The sequence below is a fragment of the Hemicordylus capensis genome, chromosome 2 (assembly GCF_027244095.1).
Source record: "Hemicordylus capensis ecotype Gifberg chromosome 2, rHemCap1.1.pri, whole genome shotgun sequence".
Classification (NCBI taxonomy): domain Eukaryota; kingdom Metazoa; phylum Chordata; class Lepidosauria; order Squamata; family Cordylidae; genus Hemicordylus; species Hemicordylus capensis.
Window position 1 is genome coordinate 204128363 of NC_069658.1, and position 17676 is coordinate 204146038.

Below are 17676 nucleotides of genomic sequence, written 5' to 3' on the forward strand. Positions count from 1 at the left end.
AGGTTCCTTCCCTGGTCACAACTGCAGGTACAGTGTGGAATGGGAAATAGGATAGTGCTTGGTGAGCACCCTACAGGCATATGTTTGGCATGATGAGGGGTTCTTGGTCAGTCTCTAGATGCTCAATGGCTCCAGGAGTGCTGGCTGGGAGCTTTTTCTAGCCTGCAGGGAGAACCTGGGGCATGGGGGTGAGGCTTCCTGCAGATGCCTTGACCATTTGGTCAGCTAAGAGGAGCACCATCTGTCACAGGACCATGATGCTGTTTCAAGTTGAATCCAATGCAATGTAAGTTGGATTTGCACGAGTGGTTGTGAATTCTTAATTGTCACACTGTAGGGATAGAGAGCAAATGCCTTCATTGTTGTTTTAAAGTAAAGTTGTGCTGTCAAGTTGGTGTCGACTCCTGGTGACCACAGAGCCCTGTGGTTGTCTTTGGTAGAATACAGGAGGGGTTTACCATTGCCATCTCTCATGCAGTATGAGAGGATGCCTTTCAGCATCTTCCTATATCACTGTGGGGATTCAAACCTAGGAGTGTAGCTATGATTGAGCAAGTGGGTTCAAAGAACCTGGGCCCCAACTCCTGAGGGCCTCTAGTTCCACCCCTCCCTATTTTCTTCATTATCTCCCTCACTCTGAGGGGCCACTGGGGAGAGGGGCAAACACAGGCCCCCTTTCCCTAGTTACACCCCTGTTCGAACTGGCAACCTCTTGTTCCCTAGGCAAGTTACTTCCCCACTGTGCCATTAGGTGGCTCTCGTTGTTGTTTTAGTTGTTTTAATTGGCTGCTAATCAATAAAGCTATGGCCTCTTTTCCTCCATCCATGCCTTGTGTCTTCATTGGCAGGGGCCGGGGGAAGACAGCCTGAGAAACATCTGACAACTCAAGAGAGCTATATCTTAGGGAATTAGTGAATGATCAGCCCAGTTCCTCTCACCACCTCTCTTTGTCCAATTGAAGAAGAATTCAGCAGTCAGCAGCAAAAGGTATTGAGGTCATTCACACAATCAAACACTGTGTTCTACACGGTGCTCCCATTTTTCAGTTGTGTGGAAGCAAGGTAGGAAGAAAACCTGGTTAGCTTTTCTACCTACCTTGCTTCCACAAAATACATTCTAACCAGATTTTCTGCCTACTTTGCTTCAACACAACTGAAAAGTGGGAGCACACACAGCTCCCAAACCCATGTAGAACACAGTTTTTGATTGTGTGAATGACCTCATTGTTTTATAGCTGCTTCCCTCATAAACACAAAGTAATCCTATATAGATTTAACAGAAGGTTTATTCAGAAACAACTCCATTTTTCCTCCTCTTTTTTTCCTCACTTTTCCTCCCACCTCACAACGCACACTCTCTACAGGATCCCCACTGGGACAAGCCTCTAAACAACAAAACACAAAAGATTACTAGATAGAATACATCAGGTATCTACATGCAATTTGGCCTTTTGTTGATGGATGCAGCTGCTTTAGGTACACCAAATTTAATGAACAAATTATACCCATCCAGATTACATATTACTATTCTTCCATGACAGCAAAGTGACCATGTATCTTGTTCCAGGCTGTTCCAGACCATGTATATTGTTCACAGTCTCCTCCAAGGCAAGATCAGGGATGCCATAGGCATACATAGAGCGCTCCAACGACAACAGGCCAGGAATCCAGCTAGAGCCAATCAAGAAATACCGCATCTGGGTTCTACAACACGGAAGGAATGTTGCTCCAGCAGTTTCAGCAAAGTGAGGGGTTTTATAACCCATTGCTTTGGTGACTTGGTTCTGCCCTTTCCATAAGAAAGCTTTGGTTCTTAGGGGCCTTGCCTGATTTGGCAAGTGCTTGCCTGATCTGGCATCATTGTGCGGGGTGGGGGTGGGGCTCTATTATGACTGGTAGGCCCTTGGGGGACTCCTCCAAATTAGAGGACAGCAGGGCTGTGCCATTGGGACTTGGTTGGAGTAGTAGTTCACTCAGTCTGGTTCAGAGTCCAGGATCATGACACTATGCTGATGTCATCAGGGCTTAAAGCAGAAGCACCTTTCCTAGTTTTTCCTTTGATTTAGGAAGTCCTAAAACAGTTTCCATTCTTTTACTTAGAACAGTTTTTATTGTAGAATTAACTAGAAGACTGGAAGATTGTGAAACAATGAACCACACAATGCATTTTATTGTTGTTCATTATTTCTTTGAATGAAGCCAATACTTAATGATGTGTTAACGACTACATATATTGGCTTCTGATAGATACTGAATTCTACCAAGTTCGTACCTGTACTTGGCTCAGACAATACCATTTGTTGAACTTGGGAACTGGATCTCACATATTTGCTAATTATAGTTGATGTAAAACAAATATGACCCCTGTCAAGGGCTGGAGCATGTATGCTCAGCAGATATTGTTTGTCAGGTGGCGGGTTCCAGCAATGTCAGGTCATGCAGGATCTGGGAAAGTTTCCAGGCAAGACAGAAGACAGATGTTGTTTCCACAATGATCAGACCACACCTGAATGCCTAAATAGTTAAGCAGGCCTGCTGAGTGTTCAAGCCCAGCCCCTCATCTAAGAGGTAGCAGCATTCTAGAGCCATGGTTTGAAGGTGTGTACGCTGGCTTCTTTGGTGGCTTCCAGATATGCTCTCACTCTTCTTATCTTGGAATGTAAGGAAGATTGTGGGAGACTGAGCAGTTAACAAACATGGTGGTGCTACAGAGGCAAGTTCCTTACTTGAAAAATCTGACTTTTCAGCACCATGGGCAGAGTCAGGCCTCATTCTCCCCCTCCCCCCACCACCCCCACAACTGGTAGTGGATTGTTGTACAGGCAGGAGTGGGGAATGCATGGGAATTCATGGTCCCTGAGGCAGACAGCTGCAGACCCCTCCACCTTTGGGTTATTGTTGCCAATAAGCTATGTTTCGGGGTCATGTTCATGGACTTTTCACCCTGCCTAGTCAAAAAGACTTGACTCAAAAGCAAGTCGATAGCACAGGCTATGCTGGCAGTGTGCCTTCAGGCCAAGCTGTCAACAAGACCGAAACAAGACATGCCCATCCCTTGCTAACGAGGTAGAGCCAGGCTCTATAGAACCCTATTAAAGGTAAATCACTCTGGGAAGGAATCCTTCTGTCTACAAGATAACATTGAAATGCTCCCAAGGAGAAGCACAGATAAGTGGCAAATATCCCAACTCGTTCACATTAATGAATTGACTAGTGAAGACCAGGGAGGAGTTCCTCGTTAACAAACTATAGGAGTGTATCTTTGCACCTGGGGACATCGTGATCTCTGAGATGGTAAACAAGCATAGTCCATTCACCTCAGACAGCCACATTTGCATAGCTTGCTGTGACTAAGTCCATGTAGCAATGTACTCTTTTGTTCTGCACAGCAACTCCTTGTCTTCCAGGGTAGGATCTACCTGATTGAGTCAATAGTTGCCTCAGGGCACATTTTTAGATATAAATATCCCAGCCAGGCCACCATGGTTTTCAACTCTGTTTGGATCTTGCAATCCTACGGACTCTCTCATGCTGCTGCTCCCTTGCTCTTTATCCCCACTTCTACCCTACACTTTAGAGGAGGCACGTCTGCCCAGCCATCATGTGACCTAATGCATCTAGGAAGGATAGGTAATGCTAACTTCTCCAGCCATCTATCTCTAAACCTCCGTGTCTATTTCTCTGCTCCCCTCCTTACTCTCCAGGCACTTGGTATTGCAAGCGTCTAAGTAGCTCTTATCCAGTACTCTAGCCAAATTATTACAAGCCTCTGACCAAGACTCTCATTTAGAACCTGTCCGGCTACACATCCGTGTCCACTTACCAAGCCTAGCTAGGCTTACCAGGTCCAGCCTCAGAGCAGGGATGGGGAGGGGGTTGAGCATCACCCTGTGCCTCCTCCGTCCCAGGCTGCTTGCTCCTTCGGTCTGCCCCTCTCAGGGGGCCCCTGACACTCACCACCAGCCAGCCTCTCATCCCTGGCTGGCTTCCTATATGTCTCCTCGCAGGCTATGCATCGCCCGCCCCCAGTTACAGGGCCAACACTCCTCTTTATCTATCTTCTATATATTCAATTCTCTAAGGCATATCCGTGGCTAATCCTGTGTGTAGCAGCTCTCATGAGAGTTCATGAGCAAAAGCACCTGATTGGGCAGTGGGGATTCAATACGCAGATAGGGAGGAGGAGCCAGTAAGAGCAGAAGCACCATGGTGATTGGGCAGCGAGGATTCCACATGCAGATAGAGAGGAGGAGGAGCATATGATGGTTAAGGACAGTTAGAATGCAACTGTTACTGGTCGGAAGATGTTCTTGATTGTAGAGGAGAGGAAACTATATAGATAAAAGGATGGTGGGCAGGGGTCTGTGAGGAGAATGATCATGAGCGAGGAAAGAGCCCCTTCAGGAGGAGGATGCCGTTGTGTGAATTAGATGAGGGAACAAGATCTGTTAACTCAGGAAGGGACAGAGAAAGAGAGAGAGAAGGGAGGGGAAGACAGACAGAGGGGGAAAGCGAGTGGAGGAGAGAAAAGGGGAGGGGAATAGGAAGGGCGAGGGATGGGCCCAAGCCTGTCAGTGGCCTGAAGGGAATGAGTGGCCATGGCGGCAGCAGCAAGGAAGGGCCCAGTCAACCACTGCTGCTCCTGTGGGAAGGAGCAGGAGTGGGGCTTGGGTGAGGGTGGGGAGGTCTCTGGGGATAGGGGGCTGCAGCTTGGCCAATAGGCAGCAATAATGCTGCAGCTGAGACCAAGAGGGGTGAGGGGGATGCAGTAAAGGGATGGAGGAGGAGGAGGAGGAGTGCGCCTCAGGTGAGGGTGTGGCTCAGGTGAGGAGAGATGTCTGAGGTGAGGGGGGCTGTGGCAGGGGTGAGGGGAGCAATCAAGTACTACTGCACAGATGCTCTGTGTGGGTTAAACTAGTACCCTGTAATTGACTACTACCCTTTCTCCCTCCTCATGCTCAGACCCCCTCCCTTTGGGAGGCATGCTGCTGATGTTATCCTCGTGTGCCCCCCCATCGGCTCTTTCAGAGCTCTGCCTCTACTCCGCTGGAGCTGGGTCCCTGCCTTTGGCTGTCTTTCCTCCACTTCTCTCCAGCTGCCACCCATCCCTGTCTCCTCAGGCCCCCTCACCGCTTTGGCCCCGGGGGTGAGGACAGCCGGCCTCACCAGACAGAACCTTAGTTAAATTATTGAATTGCCTGACTAAACCCTCTTTTTGCCTTCTGCAACGCCCCATTTTACCCTTAATAAAGCCTTGAAACTATACCTACGCCGCCTCATTCTTTCCAAATACACCAGAACTGTTAAACTGATATTGTGTCAGAACTGTTCTCCCAATCCAAGCTAATTTTCCCACTTTAGCCAAAAGCATACCTGGAGTGCCTTAACCAATTGCTCTGGGGCAGTTTGGTAACAGTTATTGTATTGAGGTATCGGAGGACTGGGGCACAAAAGTAGTCTGAAGGATCTCACTCTCACTGGGTCCCAGGCAGCCTACTTAGACTCCATTCTCCTTTTAGTTGTTTGCTGCTGTGTTGGACAGCGAATGGTCAGGAGGCAGCTTGTATTTTTCAGTGTCACTGTAGGTCAGGCCTCCAGAACTTGTAATTCAGCAACCTAACCCTCTGTGACAGACACAGTGAGCCTCCCGTTTGTGCAACTTGTCTGACATGACAAAAACAGAACGGTTGTCAAGCCCCTAACAGGCCACCTGGTGGGCTGCATTTTTCTTGATGAACCTCAAGTGGCCTTGTAGCCTCCTGGAGCTGAATGCACTGCCTCAAGAAGCTTCTTGCAAAGCCATTGCCTGCACATTTATCTGCTTACCAACCAACCAACAGCCATTGGGCTCCAGCAGCCCACCCTTTGGCCCCTGGTGTATGCATCCTTTCTGACCCTTTAACAAAATGCTCAGTATGGGCCAAGGGCAGCTAGCCAGCCTGATGCTTCACTCTCTGTTGTGACACCCTCATCTGCTAAGTGCATGTGCACATGTCTTCTGGTAACTGGGTTGCTTTACCAGCAGCTTCTCTTCCCCTTGCCAGAATACCTGCAAACCACCTTTAATCTACTGATCTCCTGCATCAGTTGCAACCCCCCTCCCTGCACTGCATCAGGGAACTTTTCACTAGACTTCGCGTGTGCTTTGGGATTCTGGCAGTGTAGGTGTGTAGTCTGAGCCTTTGCCCACTTGAGACCAAGCAGAGTGCTCTGTCATGGTTACCCTGTTGATGCCGAGTGGCAGATGGCAGGAACACCGCTGCTGAGCAGTGATTCTGGCACTACAGTGCAGCCATCAGCTCTTGCTCTCAGATGGGCAGTTAATGGCACAGAGTAGTGGAAAAGGGGTCTGCAGCAACATTTGCACAGTCCCCTGCCAATATTCGTATATCACCAGCAACTCCCACATTGTCAAAGCTTGTGTCAGTAATTGCTACAATGGTATATCTACCTGCTTGAGGCAATAGTTGGTATATATAATACAATGGTATATATAGTATCAGTCTGGTTAGAAGGCTCCAGCTGTTTCCTTCAGATTTAAAATTGGCAACTTCCATTCTTGCTTTCATAATCCCATGACTAGACTTATAGTAATATGGTCTACTTGGGACTATTCAGGAGATGTGAGCAATGCAAAACACGATGCCTTTTTGGAAAAGTGGGCCATCAGAAATATATTGAACTACATAGGAACATAGGAAGCTGCAATATACTGAGTCAGACCACTGGTCTATCTAGCTCAGTCTTGTCTTCACAGACTGGCAGCGGCTTCTCCAAGGTTGCAGGCAGGAATCTCTATCAGCCCTATCTTGGAGAAGCCAGGGAGGGAACTTGGAACCTAGTTGCTCTTCCCAGAGCAGCTCCATCCCCTGAAGGGAATATCTTCCAGTGCTCACACTTCTAGTCTCCCTTTCACATGCAACCAGGGTGGACCCTGCTTAGCTAAGGGGATAAGTCATGCTTGCTACCACAAGACCAGCTCTCCTCTGTTCTCTGGGCCATTACTCTCTGGGCCATTACTACTACTATGCATATTTATATACCATTTTTGAACCAAAGTTTTCAAAGTGGTTTACACAGAAAAAGAAACATAAATAAAATGGTTTTCTGTCCTCAAAGGGCTCACAATCTTATAAGGGCTAGTCATGACCTGTGGGGCCCTAAATAGCTTGTACCTTGCATCTCCCTTGCTAATTAGAAAAGAGGCATCTTTTAAAGTTGTGACTGTGTTGTACTTAGCAGGGGGAGAGCAACTGTCCCTGTCCAGCTCAGCTTAGTATCCCTCCAGTGACTGTTGCTGCTGTTTTGTGTGTGTGTTTAGATTCGGAGCACTTTTGGGACAGGAAACCAGTTTCTCCTATTTCTTGCTATGTAACTCCTTTGAGAAACTTATGTGTTGAAAAGCGGCATATAAATGTTTTTTATATCAACCCCTGCTAAATTGGCACAACCCATGCTAACTGGGCAAAGAGGCACCTTTTAAACGTGGTGATTCTCTTTATTTATCAGGGGGAGAGTAACTGGCCCTATCCACCCCCAGCACAGTACTTCCAGTGACTGTTGCTGGTGTCTATCTTGTGTTTCTTTTTAGACTGTGAATCCTTCGAGGACAGGGATCCATCTTATTTATTTATTTGCTATTTATCTATGTAAACTGCTTTGGAAACCTTTGTTGAAAAGCGGTATATAAATATTTGTTGTTGTTTTATAATGATAATAAATAATAATATACATTCTGTATTTCAAAGCCATGCTCTCCCCATGCACAATTGCTACAGGGAAACTCAAGCCCTGGTAGTGGTGCTTTGATAAATGTTGAAAAGCAGTATATAAATGTTCATAGTCTTAGTTTTGATGGTGGTGGAGAAAAGAGATTCCATAGATAAAGAAAGTGAAAATGGCCTCAGATAGGAGTTTGGCCTATAGCAGGAATAGGTAATCTTGTTTCTCCAGCTGTTTTTAAACTACAATTCCCATCATCCCCAGCCACAGTAAATTGTGGTTGGGGATGATGGGAATTGTAGTGCAACAGCAGCTGGAGAAACAAGGGCTTTTTTCACACGTACACTTTAACTGCAGTTAATGCTAACTGGAGTTAAAAATTCTAACTCCAATTCATGCTACAGAAGTACAGCAAACTGTGGCCAGAAAAACTCTAGTTTCAGGATGTCGCAGCAAGGTCCACAGTCCGACTATGGCAAAGCGTCACCACATCAGCAAAGTGGCTGTGATTGGCCACGATCTCAAAGGGGGTGTGTCCTTCATGCTCCGCTAGCTTCCTCAGGCAGATGTCAGCTTAACTCTTTCCTCACTCTGCTCCTAGCTATGTGCAATGGAGCAGTCCAAGGCAGAGAGAGAGAACAGTTGTTCTTACTTCAGAGGAAGCCCATTGAACTAAATCATTTACTTCTGAGTAATCCCAGCAAGCCTGCAAACTGTTCTCAAAACTCAGGAAAAAAGCTACCATTTCATGACGCACATAAATGTGTTAAGCCTGAAACATCAAAATAAGATCTGAAACGGGATGTGACTGTGTAAAGGGAAGCAGGGGTGGGGAGCATGACCATCCAGGCCATGAAATAGCAGCTGTTTTTCTGAGTTTCGAGAACAGTTTGCAGGCTTGCTGGGATTACTCAGAAGTAAATGATTTATTTCAGTGGTCATCCTCTTAAGTAAGAGTGTATAGGATTGCAGCTGTAGAAGTGTGGCTTGCTTTTAGAGGTGTGTGTGTACACAACAGATATGGAAAGAATGATTTTACTTTACTGGGAAACAAAAGACTTTGCAGCAGGAATGAATCGTTGGCACTTACCTGAAAGGTCATTTCCTCAGAGGTACGGGTTGTATCCGCAAAGGATGCTGGGTTGTCTCGACCTCCTGCTCCTGGACAGGGCCAATCAAAGCTTCGGCTCACAGCAGGAGGAAGGGGCAACCCCCTCAGACTCCAGTTCATAGCCAGCTCTAAAACGTGCTCCAGAACAAAATAGAGGAGCTCCTGGTGGCGCAGTGGTAAAACTACTGCCCTGTAACCAGAAGGTTACAAGTTCGATCCTGACCAGGGGCTCAAGGTTGACTCAGCCTTCCATCCTTCCGAGGTCGGTAAAATGAGTACCCAGAATGTTGGGGGGCAATATGCTAAAATCATTGTAAACCACTTAGAGAGCTCCGGCTATAGAGCGGTATATAAATGTAAGTGCTATTGCTATTGCTATTGCTAAAATAGGTAAGAAACAAGCAGAAAAAGCAAACAGATAATGCGCCATAGCAAAACAACAGTACATCCGAAAAGAAGGTCTATTCCTTCCACAACACCTGGTGTAACAGAAACAGCCCGCAGGGGGGACAAACCACCCTAGGAGATACAATCCGTACCTCTGAGGAAAATGCCCTTCAGGTAAGTGCCAACGATTCATTTTCCTTCAGAGGAGGGTTGTATCTGCAAAGGATGCTGGGACCTACCATAGCCCCTATGACCCACTGGGAGGGAGTTGTGAGATCTGGCCTCAAGAAGGAACCACCTGCCCAAAGACAGCATCTACTGAGGTCCAGTCGTGGATTTTGTAATGCCTCAGCAGAGGAGGCCACGCTCCTGGTGGTGTGGGCACTAATCCCCTCTGGAACTGAGATAGCCAAAGCAGAGTAAGCTAACCTGATGCGCTGACAGATCCAGCGCGACAAAGTGGATGTTGAGACCTGTTTACCCAATGAACAATCCCTGAACGAAACAAAGAAGGAATCTGATACCCAAAAAACCTTAGTGCACCTAAGGTAAATCTTTATCGCCCTACGTACATCCAAGGTATGCCATTCATGTTCCTTAGGTGAAGAAGACTTGGGGAAGAACGAAGGTACCATCAGTTCTTGAGCCCTATGAAACACTTAATTGACCTTAGGAATAAATGTCGGGTCGGTGCGTAAGAGGACGTAGTCTGGATAAATCAGACAGTTCCTTCTGGAGAGCTTGTAGATCCGAAATCCGCCTGGCGTAAGTGATAGCTACCAAAAACAAAACCTTAAATGTAAGCAAACATAAGGAAATGGACCATTGGGGCTCGAATGGGGCTTTAGTAAGAGCCTGGAGAACCAGGTTCAAGTCCCACGGTGGAAACCTGTGGACTGTGGGAGGTTTGAGTATAGCTGCCTCTTTCGAAAACCTCTGCACGTGGGGATGCTGAGACAGAGAATAGACCCCTTGCCACTGCAAAACAGAAGAAATTGCGAAAACCTGGCAGCGCAGTGTATTGGGGCGACACCCTTCATCCAGACCCATCTGTAGAAACCCCAACACATGGGCTACTGTCGCGGACAGCGGCAAAACCCCTTATAAGCTGCACCAGAGAGCGAAGGCCTTCCAGGTAGATTGATATATTCTAACTGTGGAAGGCCTCCGAGAAGCCAAAATGGTGTCCTGGACCTAGGGTAACTGCACTCTGCTAAGGACCCCCGCTCAATCTCCACGCGAAGAGACGTCCACCAGTGCAGAGACCGCACCACCCGAGGTGTCAGTCTGAGGCGCACTCTGGATCTGCACATCACCTGATCCTGGTACTTGAGAAGTAACCACTGGAGCGGCTGAGAGTGGAAATGACTCTAGGGTACTATGCCCAGGGTCGACACCATCTGACCCTGCAGTTGGGCCAGAGACAGGACATTGGAGCTGGGACGGGAGATCAGAGTGCGGCAGTGGGATGCTAACGATTTCTGCATTACTGGGTTAGACAAACTGTCCCCTGGACCGTATTGATCAGAGCTCCTAGGTGAAGAACTTCGGTTGGAGGAAGAAGCGAACTCTTGGAATAGTTCACTATGAACCCGTGGGCCTCCAGCATGGAGAGGGTCAGCTGAAAATCCCGCTGGCCTCTGGACAAGGAGGCTGACCTGATCAGCAGGTCGTCCAGGTAGGAGTAAAGATGGACTCCCCTGGTCCTGTAGTGCGCCACAAGTGCTACCATAATTTTGGTAAACACCCGAGGCGCAGTCAGTAGACCGAAGGTGAGTGCCCGATATTGGTAATGGTGAGATAGGTAAGCAAACCTTAGGAAGAGTCTGTCCAGCTCGTGGATGGGCACATGAAGATATGCCTCCTTGAGGTCCACTGAAGCTAAGAAATCCCCCTCCTGAAGGGCCATTAGGATCGAGCGTAGGGTTTCCATGCGAAACCCCCTTCTCCGGAGATAATTGTTAACAAACTTGAGGTCCAGTATTGCTCTGCACTCCCCGTTCTTCTTGGGGACTGAGAATAAAATGGAGTAGACCCCCAGCCTTTGCTCCACCAGAGGAACAGGCTCGACCACTTGTATGGCAACCAGATGACGAATGGCCTCCATAATCAGTTATCTTAATCAAGGACTTGGTGTCCTTGCAGGAACAAGGCGAAGGAAGGTAACAGTCCGGGGGTCGGGCTGAGAACTCCAAAGAGTAGCCTTGGGCTACCATCTGTCGAACCCAGGTGTCTGCACAGTTCTGAGCCCAGACTTGGCAGACATCGGGCTTGGTTACGCTTGAAACCGGGCTTGGGAGGATGGCCGGGCTGCTGAACCCTCTGGAAGGAATTGTTGTCTCGAAATGAGGATTGACCCTTAATCCAGGGGGACCAGTCCTGTCTGTTCTGGTGAGGACGAAAGGAAGATTTCAAGCCCTTAAACCAGAAGAGGGATAAAGAAAAACGACATTCCCGACACTGGGAGGAGGAGGAAGAAGAAGGCATCTTCTTTTTCTTATCCATGGTCTCTATCAAAATAGGGTCCAAAATCTCACCAAAAAGCTTCCCCTCCCTTGAATGGAGAATTGGCAAGGTTGGACCTGGACTTTTGGTCCACTTTCCAATTTTTGAGCCACAAGTGGTGTCACACAGTAACATCTGACGCTAGGGCCCGAGCAGATAGCTGAGCCGCATCTAAGGAGGAATCAGCCATGAAGGTAACTGTTTTCCCCAGCTTGTTTAGACCCTGTCTTAGAGTGGTCAGTTCGGGTGGCACTAAAGGCGTGAGCTCTTTGACCCACAGGACTGCTCCTCTGGCAAAGAGGGATGTTGCAGAGGAGGCCTTGAGGGACAGAGCGGTGGCCTCATGAGACCTACTAAGGGCAGCATCGCATATCTTATGCTCCACATTCTTTAGCACATCCTCGCCTTCCTTAGGGAGAACGGCCCCCGTCACCAGAGCAGCGACCTCCGCATCCACCGGAGGAACCCTGAACTTTACATTGAGAGAGCTACTAGAGTTATACATATGTTTCACTGCAGCAGAGGGGCCTTTCCCCTCTGTGGGCTTGTCCCACTCAGACTGGAACAGCTCTAGGAACAACTGAGGACAAGGCATGGTGATCTCGGGTGGCTTCAGGGAAGGGAGCACCGCCGGATCCCCTTCAATGCTCTCTGTGACGGGCGGAACCCCCTCCCCCAGTGGCAAGGTCTTTTTAACCTTGTGAAGCAGGACTGGGAAACCAGCCTGCGAAAACAGGTGATAGGGGGCCTGCTGAGGGACTGCAGGAACAACATCTTCGTCCCCAGATAGCTCCCCCTCCTCCCGATCAGAATCAGACACATTGGAAGGGCAAACTGGCTCCTGAGGAGGAGGCCGAGGGGCTATTGGACCTGAGGGGACCAAGGGATGGCAGGGGGATAAAACTGGAGGCCCCCCAGCCCCAATAGGGAGGATAGGAGAGGTGGACAGGGCAGTGATCGGGGCTGCTGAGGCAGTGCCCAAAATGGCGGCTGGAGGATTTTGGGCGGGAAACTGAGGAGTTAAAGGCGGCGGCTGGGAGGGGTAGGAGACTGGCGGCCAGGGCAGCCTCTCTAACTGCTCCGCCACCACGCGGCGCAACAGCGCCGCAAAGGCCAGATGAAGGTCCTCTTCGCCCGGCTCTGGATCGGAGGAGAGTGGGGGGGGGGGTGGCGGCCAATGTAGTTGGCGAGCACGCACGCTTAGCGGGTGGCTCGGAGTCAGGAGCACCCCCCTAAGGGCCCTTCCCCGTTGTTGAGGAGCTCACCGGCCGAAGTTCTTGGGCTCCCAGGCTCCCACTCCCACTGTTGAACCGGAGTGGTGGTTTCTGGAGCTGGAGCCGCCTGATGCTCCAAAACGGTCCTGCCGCCTGAAGGAAGGCAGGCGGCCGACCGCTTCTCTTTTGGCCTGTCCTTGTCCCGCCTCCTGCCTTTGGAGGCTTTGTGGACCTTCTGAGTCTTGTGGGACTGAGATTTGGGCGCGGGTGAAGAAGCTGCTGCCCACTCGGCTTGGCACACAACGTGTGCCACGAAGTCCTCTGAGAGAGAAGGAGAAGCCTCTCCCTCGCCACGCTGCATCTCCAACACCATTAAAAAAGGCCAACGGAGGCGGCGGCAGAGGAACGATGGGTCCTAATGCCTCCCCGCCACCCCCTGTACTAATGCAGGGCACCGAATTAAGCCGAATGTTAAAGACTAGGAGGGTAAAGTGCAAGGAGATAGAACCAGATAGGAGGTATGAAGAAAACAGCAAAACTGAAGAGCACAGAGAAAAGGGCACCTGCTCGGAGCAGACAGGGTGAAGAACTGGAGTCTGAGGGGGTTGCCCCTCCCTCCTGCTGTGAGCCGAAGCTTTGATTGGCCCTGTCTAGGAGCAGGAGGCCGAGACAACCCAGCATCCTTTGTGGATACAACCCTCCTCTGAGGGAAAATTAGTAGGAGGTTTCTGTCTCTTTAAATTTCATGGCACATGTCACTGTTGCCAGACAGAACAGGTGTAACACTTCGGTGGTCTCCCATGGAGGAAACCTCAGGTCCCAATTGGAGTTTGTCGGGGCAAACTGGAGTTATGAGGCTTAACGGGAGTTTTGTGCATTTGGTCGTACTACAGTTAAAAGCTCTGGCAGCTTTAAATGCAATTAAAGTGTATGTGTGGACTGGCTCAAGGTTGCCTACCCCAGTCTACAGCATCTTCATCCCACACTTGGTGCCCACTACTTCAAAAGAGTCTGTGCATTAGCTTGTTCTTGTCCAGGGCACTCCACAACAACCCCACCTCCTTGTCCCTCTTGCATAGACTTTGTTTCTCCTTTACTCCCTGCTCCAGCCCCACCCTTGCCTTCTAGCTGGGCTTCTGCCTGACTTACCTATGAGTTGTTTATTCACCTAACTGTGACTTCCACAGCTGGCTAATATGTAAGTGGGCTTCCACTGCCAGACTCCAAGGCCGATCAAGATGGTCTTCATGACCACGAGGTAAATACTACTCGAAAAGAGCAGCACTGGACAGCATCAGCAGAGTGTGTAGGGGACTTTCCTTTTGTCTAGGTGAATGTATTTATGTTCTGTATATTATTACATTTAATTCCCACTTTTCTTCCATCATGAGACTTAAACTGACATACAAAGCAGGCTCCCATCCAGGGTAAAGGTTGCTTCCTTCTGACTTGCAGGCTGCTTTCTTCTGGCATTCATACTGGGGACATGCTTTGGACTGAGGTTTTTGAAAGACCACCACGTGATCCAGCTTGCCAACTTCCATCCTCTTCAGAGCCCCTGCTCTGTGTCCCACACACAGAGCATTGGCGGTCTAGTTGGTGAAGTTTAGGACAGGACGTCTAATCTGTGGGAAATCCTTGCTCCTGAAGATTTATCTTGCTCCTCCCTGTCTGATGCAGATGCAGCAGCAGAGGGCAGCAAGCAACTCAGACAAGTATTTCACCCCGCTGACATCTTCAAATTGCTGAACCCCTATGACAACTTGCAGGAAAGGCACATTTTGCATGAGTGCTAAGGATGGGAGCATTAATATGAAATGCACTGTCCTTTTTATTTCAGAAATCCAGTATGTGGGACAAAGTTTGCCCCCCTCCCCCAATGCACTTTGCCTCTTCTGTGCCCTGTGGCTGCCCCATTCACATATGAAGTGAGGAGTAGAGAGGACTTATTTTAATAATAAAAGGAATGGGTGTGGGTGGGTGGTGGACCCTGAACCCCCCCCACCACCACCTCAGCTCGTCCCAGTCAGCTGCAGCTTTCCTCCTCCATTTCTGGCTCCAGTACTGGAAATGTGCCTGGAATGGGGAGACAGAGCAGTCATCTGAGGTCATTCTGTGCTCCTCTTCCATATTCTACTTTTTCTGCTAAAGTAAGTCCTGATCTTGCTTTATATGTGAATTGGGTGAACATGTGAAAAGAAACACATGCTGATTGTCATGTCTAGCTTGCCCTCCAGTATTTTCCAGAAGGATTACTGAAAGACCTTTCAGATTTTAGGCTCTTTTGATTAAAGGTGGCCTGGTGCTAAAGAGTGGCTGTTGTTGGTTGACGGTGGGGCTTGCACATTGCATTGCAAACTCTGAGGAGCAATTTATGCAGAATGATGAAATACACTGCTGTAGTGCCAACAATGCAACCCCAAATGTCTCTGTTTTATTCCAGGGCATAGGACTCTGTATGTTGGGGTACGGATGCCATTGGTGCGACAGGGTCACAGACATCACCGAACTCATGGCCCGAAACATAGGAAGCGGGACCGGGCAAAGGGAACCATTCCAGAAGAGTCGACTCATGGTATGCTTGCAGTGCCATCTTACTCTGTGTGGTGGGAACATGTCTATAGCCAAGCAGCCGCCCTATACTGGTCAGTCCAACAGTCTGTGTTGCTCTCTAGGAGCTCAGGAATGTCTACCCCAAATCCCCAGTCTGGATAGGACTAAGCAAGTCTTTGCTCTCCTCAAAGGGTTTGGAAAGAAGCCCACAGGGAACAGGGAAGCAGATCTGTGAGAAGGCTGGTGTTGCTGTTTTAGGCTGCTGTAGTGCCAGCAATACGCTGCTGTGCAACAACCAATAACTTTTCGCTCAGCCAGAAATGCCTGGTTGTAGAGATGTGTATGTGCTGTTCCCGACCCTTTTGCCATTTAACACAATGGATGAGGGTGGAGTGATACGGCAAGGTGAGTGTGGTCTGTGCCCCCTACCATAACTATGGCTTTGAGCTGTACATTCATGGGTGTTAAAAATGAGCATTCCCCAGGCTTTCCACACTATACTGCCAGTGACCAGGTAATGGCAAGATTGGATTACATGGCTGGGAACAAATTTGGAGTCAAGGTTTGGGCAATATAACACTACATGATTTCCTTGTACACATGGGAAATACTAAGGCTGACCTTTGTGTTTCACACTTCTGTCCCTGGACCAACTTGGAGCATGTTACTGTAGCATCTTTACAGAGGCAAAGGGCACAAGGTGCCGCCAGATGATGGGGGATTATATGGGCGCCTGAGGCTCATTGATTCAATGCAGCCGAGACAGGCGTGCCACATAGTGAGGTTGTTCACATGACCAGTGTACCTCCTATCTGCCTCTCTGCACATGAGCAGGTGGGTTCTCTTTACTCTGCTGCTCGTGTGCCCACATGAGTTCCAGGGCAGCGAGTAGCAGAGCTGGGATCCAGAGGACTTCCTCCTCCGGCATCCTACAATGCACCATGCAAGGAGTGCAGTGCATTATGGGATTTCCCCACTGCCGGGTACTCTTGCTGCCCGGCTCTATGGATGCTCATGCTTCAGGCTGCCTGAGCGTCCACAGGACCAGAAGGGATGCCGTAGAAGGGTGTGCATTCTCTTCTACCTCACCTTTATCCTGGGTAAAAAAACCCAGGCTACCTGTTTGAAGAGTGCCAGGATCAGTACTGATTTTGGCACTCTGCATGACCATCTGTACCCAGGTAGGGCTGGTCATGTGAATGACCTTAGTAACTGTGGTGATCCTGCCACTCCAAACAATAAAACGGAGTCAGTTGAATCAGCACAACTGGCACTTTCTGAAAGAGGCATTGCTGCAAAGATGGTGTTGGTGGAGGATAGTGCCTTCTCTCTGCATTTCTGATTTGGCATGAAATGGCAGTCAGCAGTGCAGGAAGTTGATAACTTTGCATGTGTTCTTCATCTGTGGTATCATGCATTATCTTTTCCCTGGTTGTGTTTTTACTATATGCTGCTCCTACAAGTCACTCCCATGTCTAAAAACATCATAGGACTTCAGCTACTCTTGCATGATATTTAAAAAGGTGTATCAACATGTCCCAAAGACTTATCTCTACCCTCTTCTCTTGCTTTCTTTTGGCTACACTTTTGTTAGATACCCCATCTCAGAGAGTTCAGTTTATCCTTGGCATGGAGGAAGATGAGGAGCACATGCCCCACGATTTGTTCACAGAAATGGATCAAATCTGTATGAAAGAGGGTGAAGATGCTGAGTGGAAGGAAGCAGCAAGGTAAAACCAGAGGACAGTGGCTTTATGCCTGCAACCTGTACAGCCATTTTAGTATAATAATGCTAAACTGAAAGCATAATAAGCATACAGAGAGAGAGTCTAAAGGAGTCAGATAACATTTCCCCTGATATAAGAGCAGAGAGCCCGTTGGGAAAACTGAATGCCAATTCTGGACAGTTCCCCTTCTGTCTTGTGCTCTGCCAGGGGTGTCCAGGGGAATCGGGACAGTAGCATCTCCATGCATGTGTCCTACACAGTTCCAATTGGATCTGTCAGAATGAGATGATGTCACTGTGTGATAAATCAGGAGGCTTCTGCTCATTGGCAGCCAAGCCTGCAGCATTATGGGAGGCTTCCAGACCTGCAGCACGATCTTCTTGATTCCAGTAAATCCAATTTCCAGACTGGTTTGTTTCTGCCACACACACGACTATTAGGTTGCTGCCAAATTCCA

General features: G+C 48.7%; 1 protein-coding gene across 6 annotated transcripts in view; it reads left to right on the forward strand.

The window, feature by feature from the left end:
• Positions 1–17676, forward strand: part of SLC4A8 (solute carrier family 4 member 8) — a 157285-nt gene that overhangs the window by 69530 nt on the left and 70079 nt on the right. For all 6 annotated transcript variants that reach the window (XM_053294000.1, XM_053293997.1, XM_053293999.1 and 3 more), the window contains 2 exons: positions 15383–15514; positions 17087–17222. In XM_053294000.1, the coding sequence (XP_053149975.1) occupies positions 15412–15514; positions 17087–17222 (239 nt within the window). In that variant the 5' untranslated portion in view covers positions 15383–15411. The remainder of the gene's footprint in view (positions 1–15382; positions 15515–17086; positions 17223–17676) is intronic.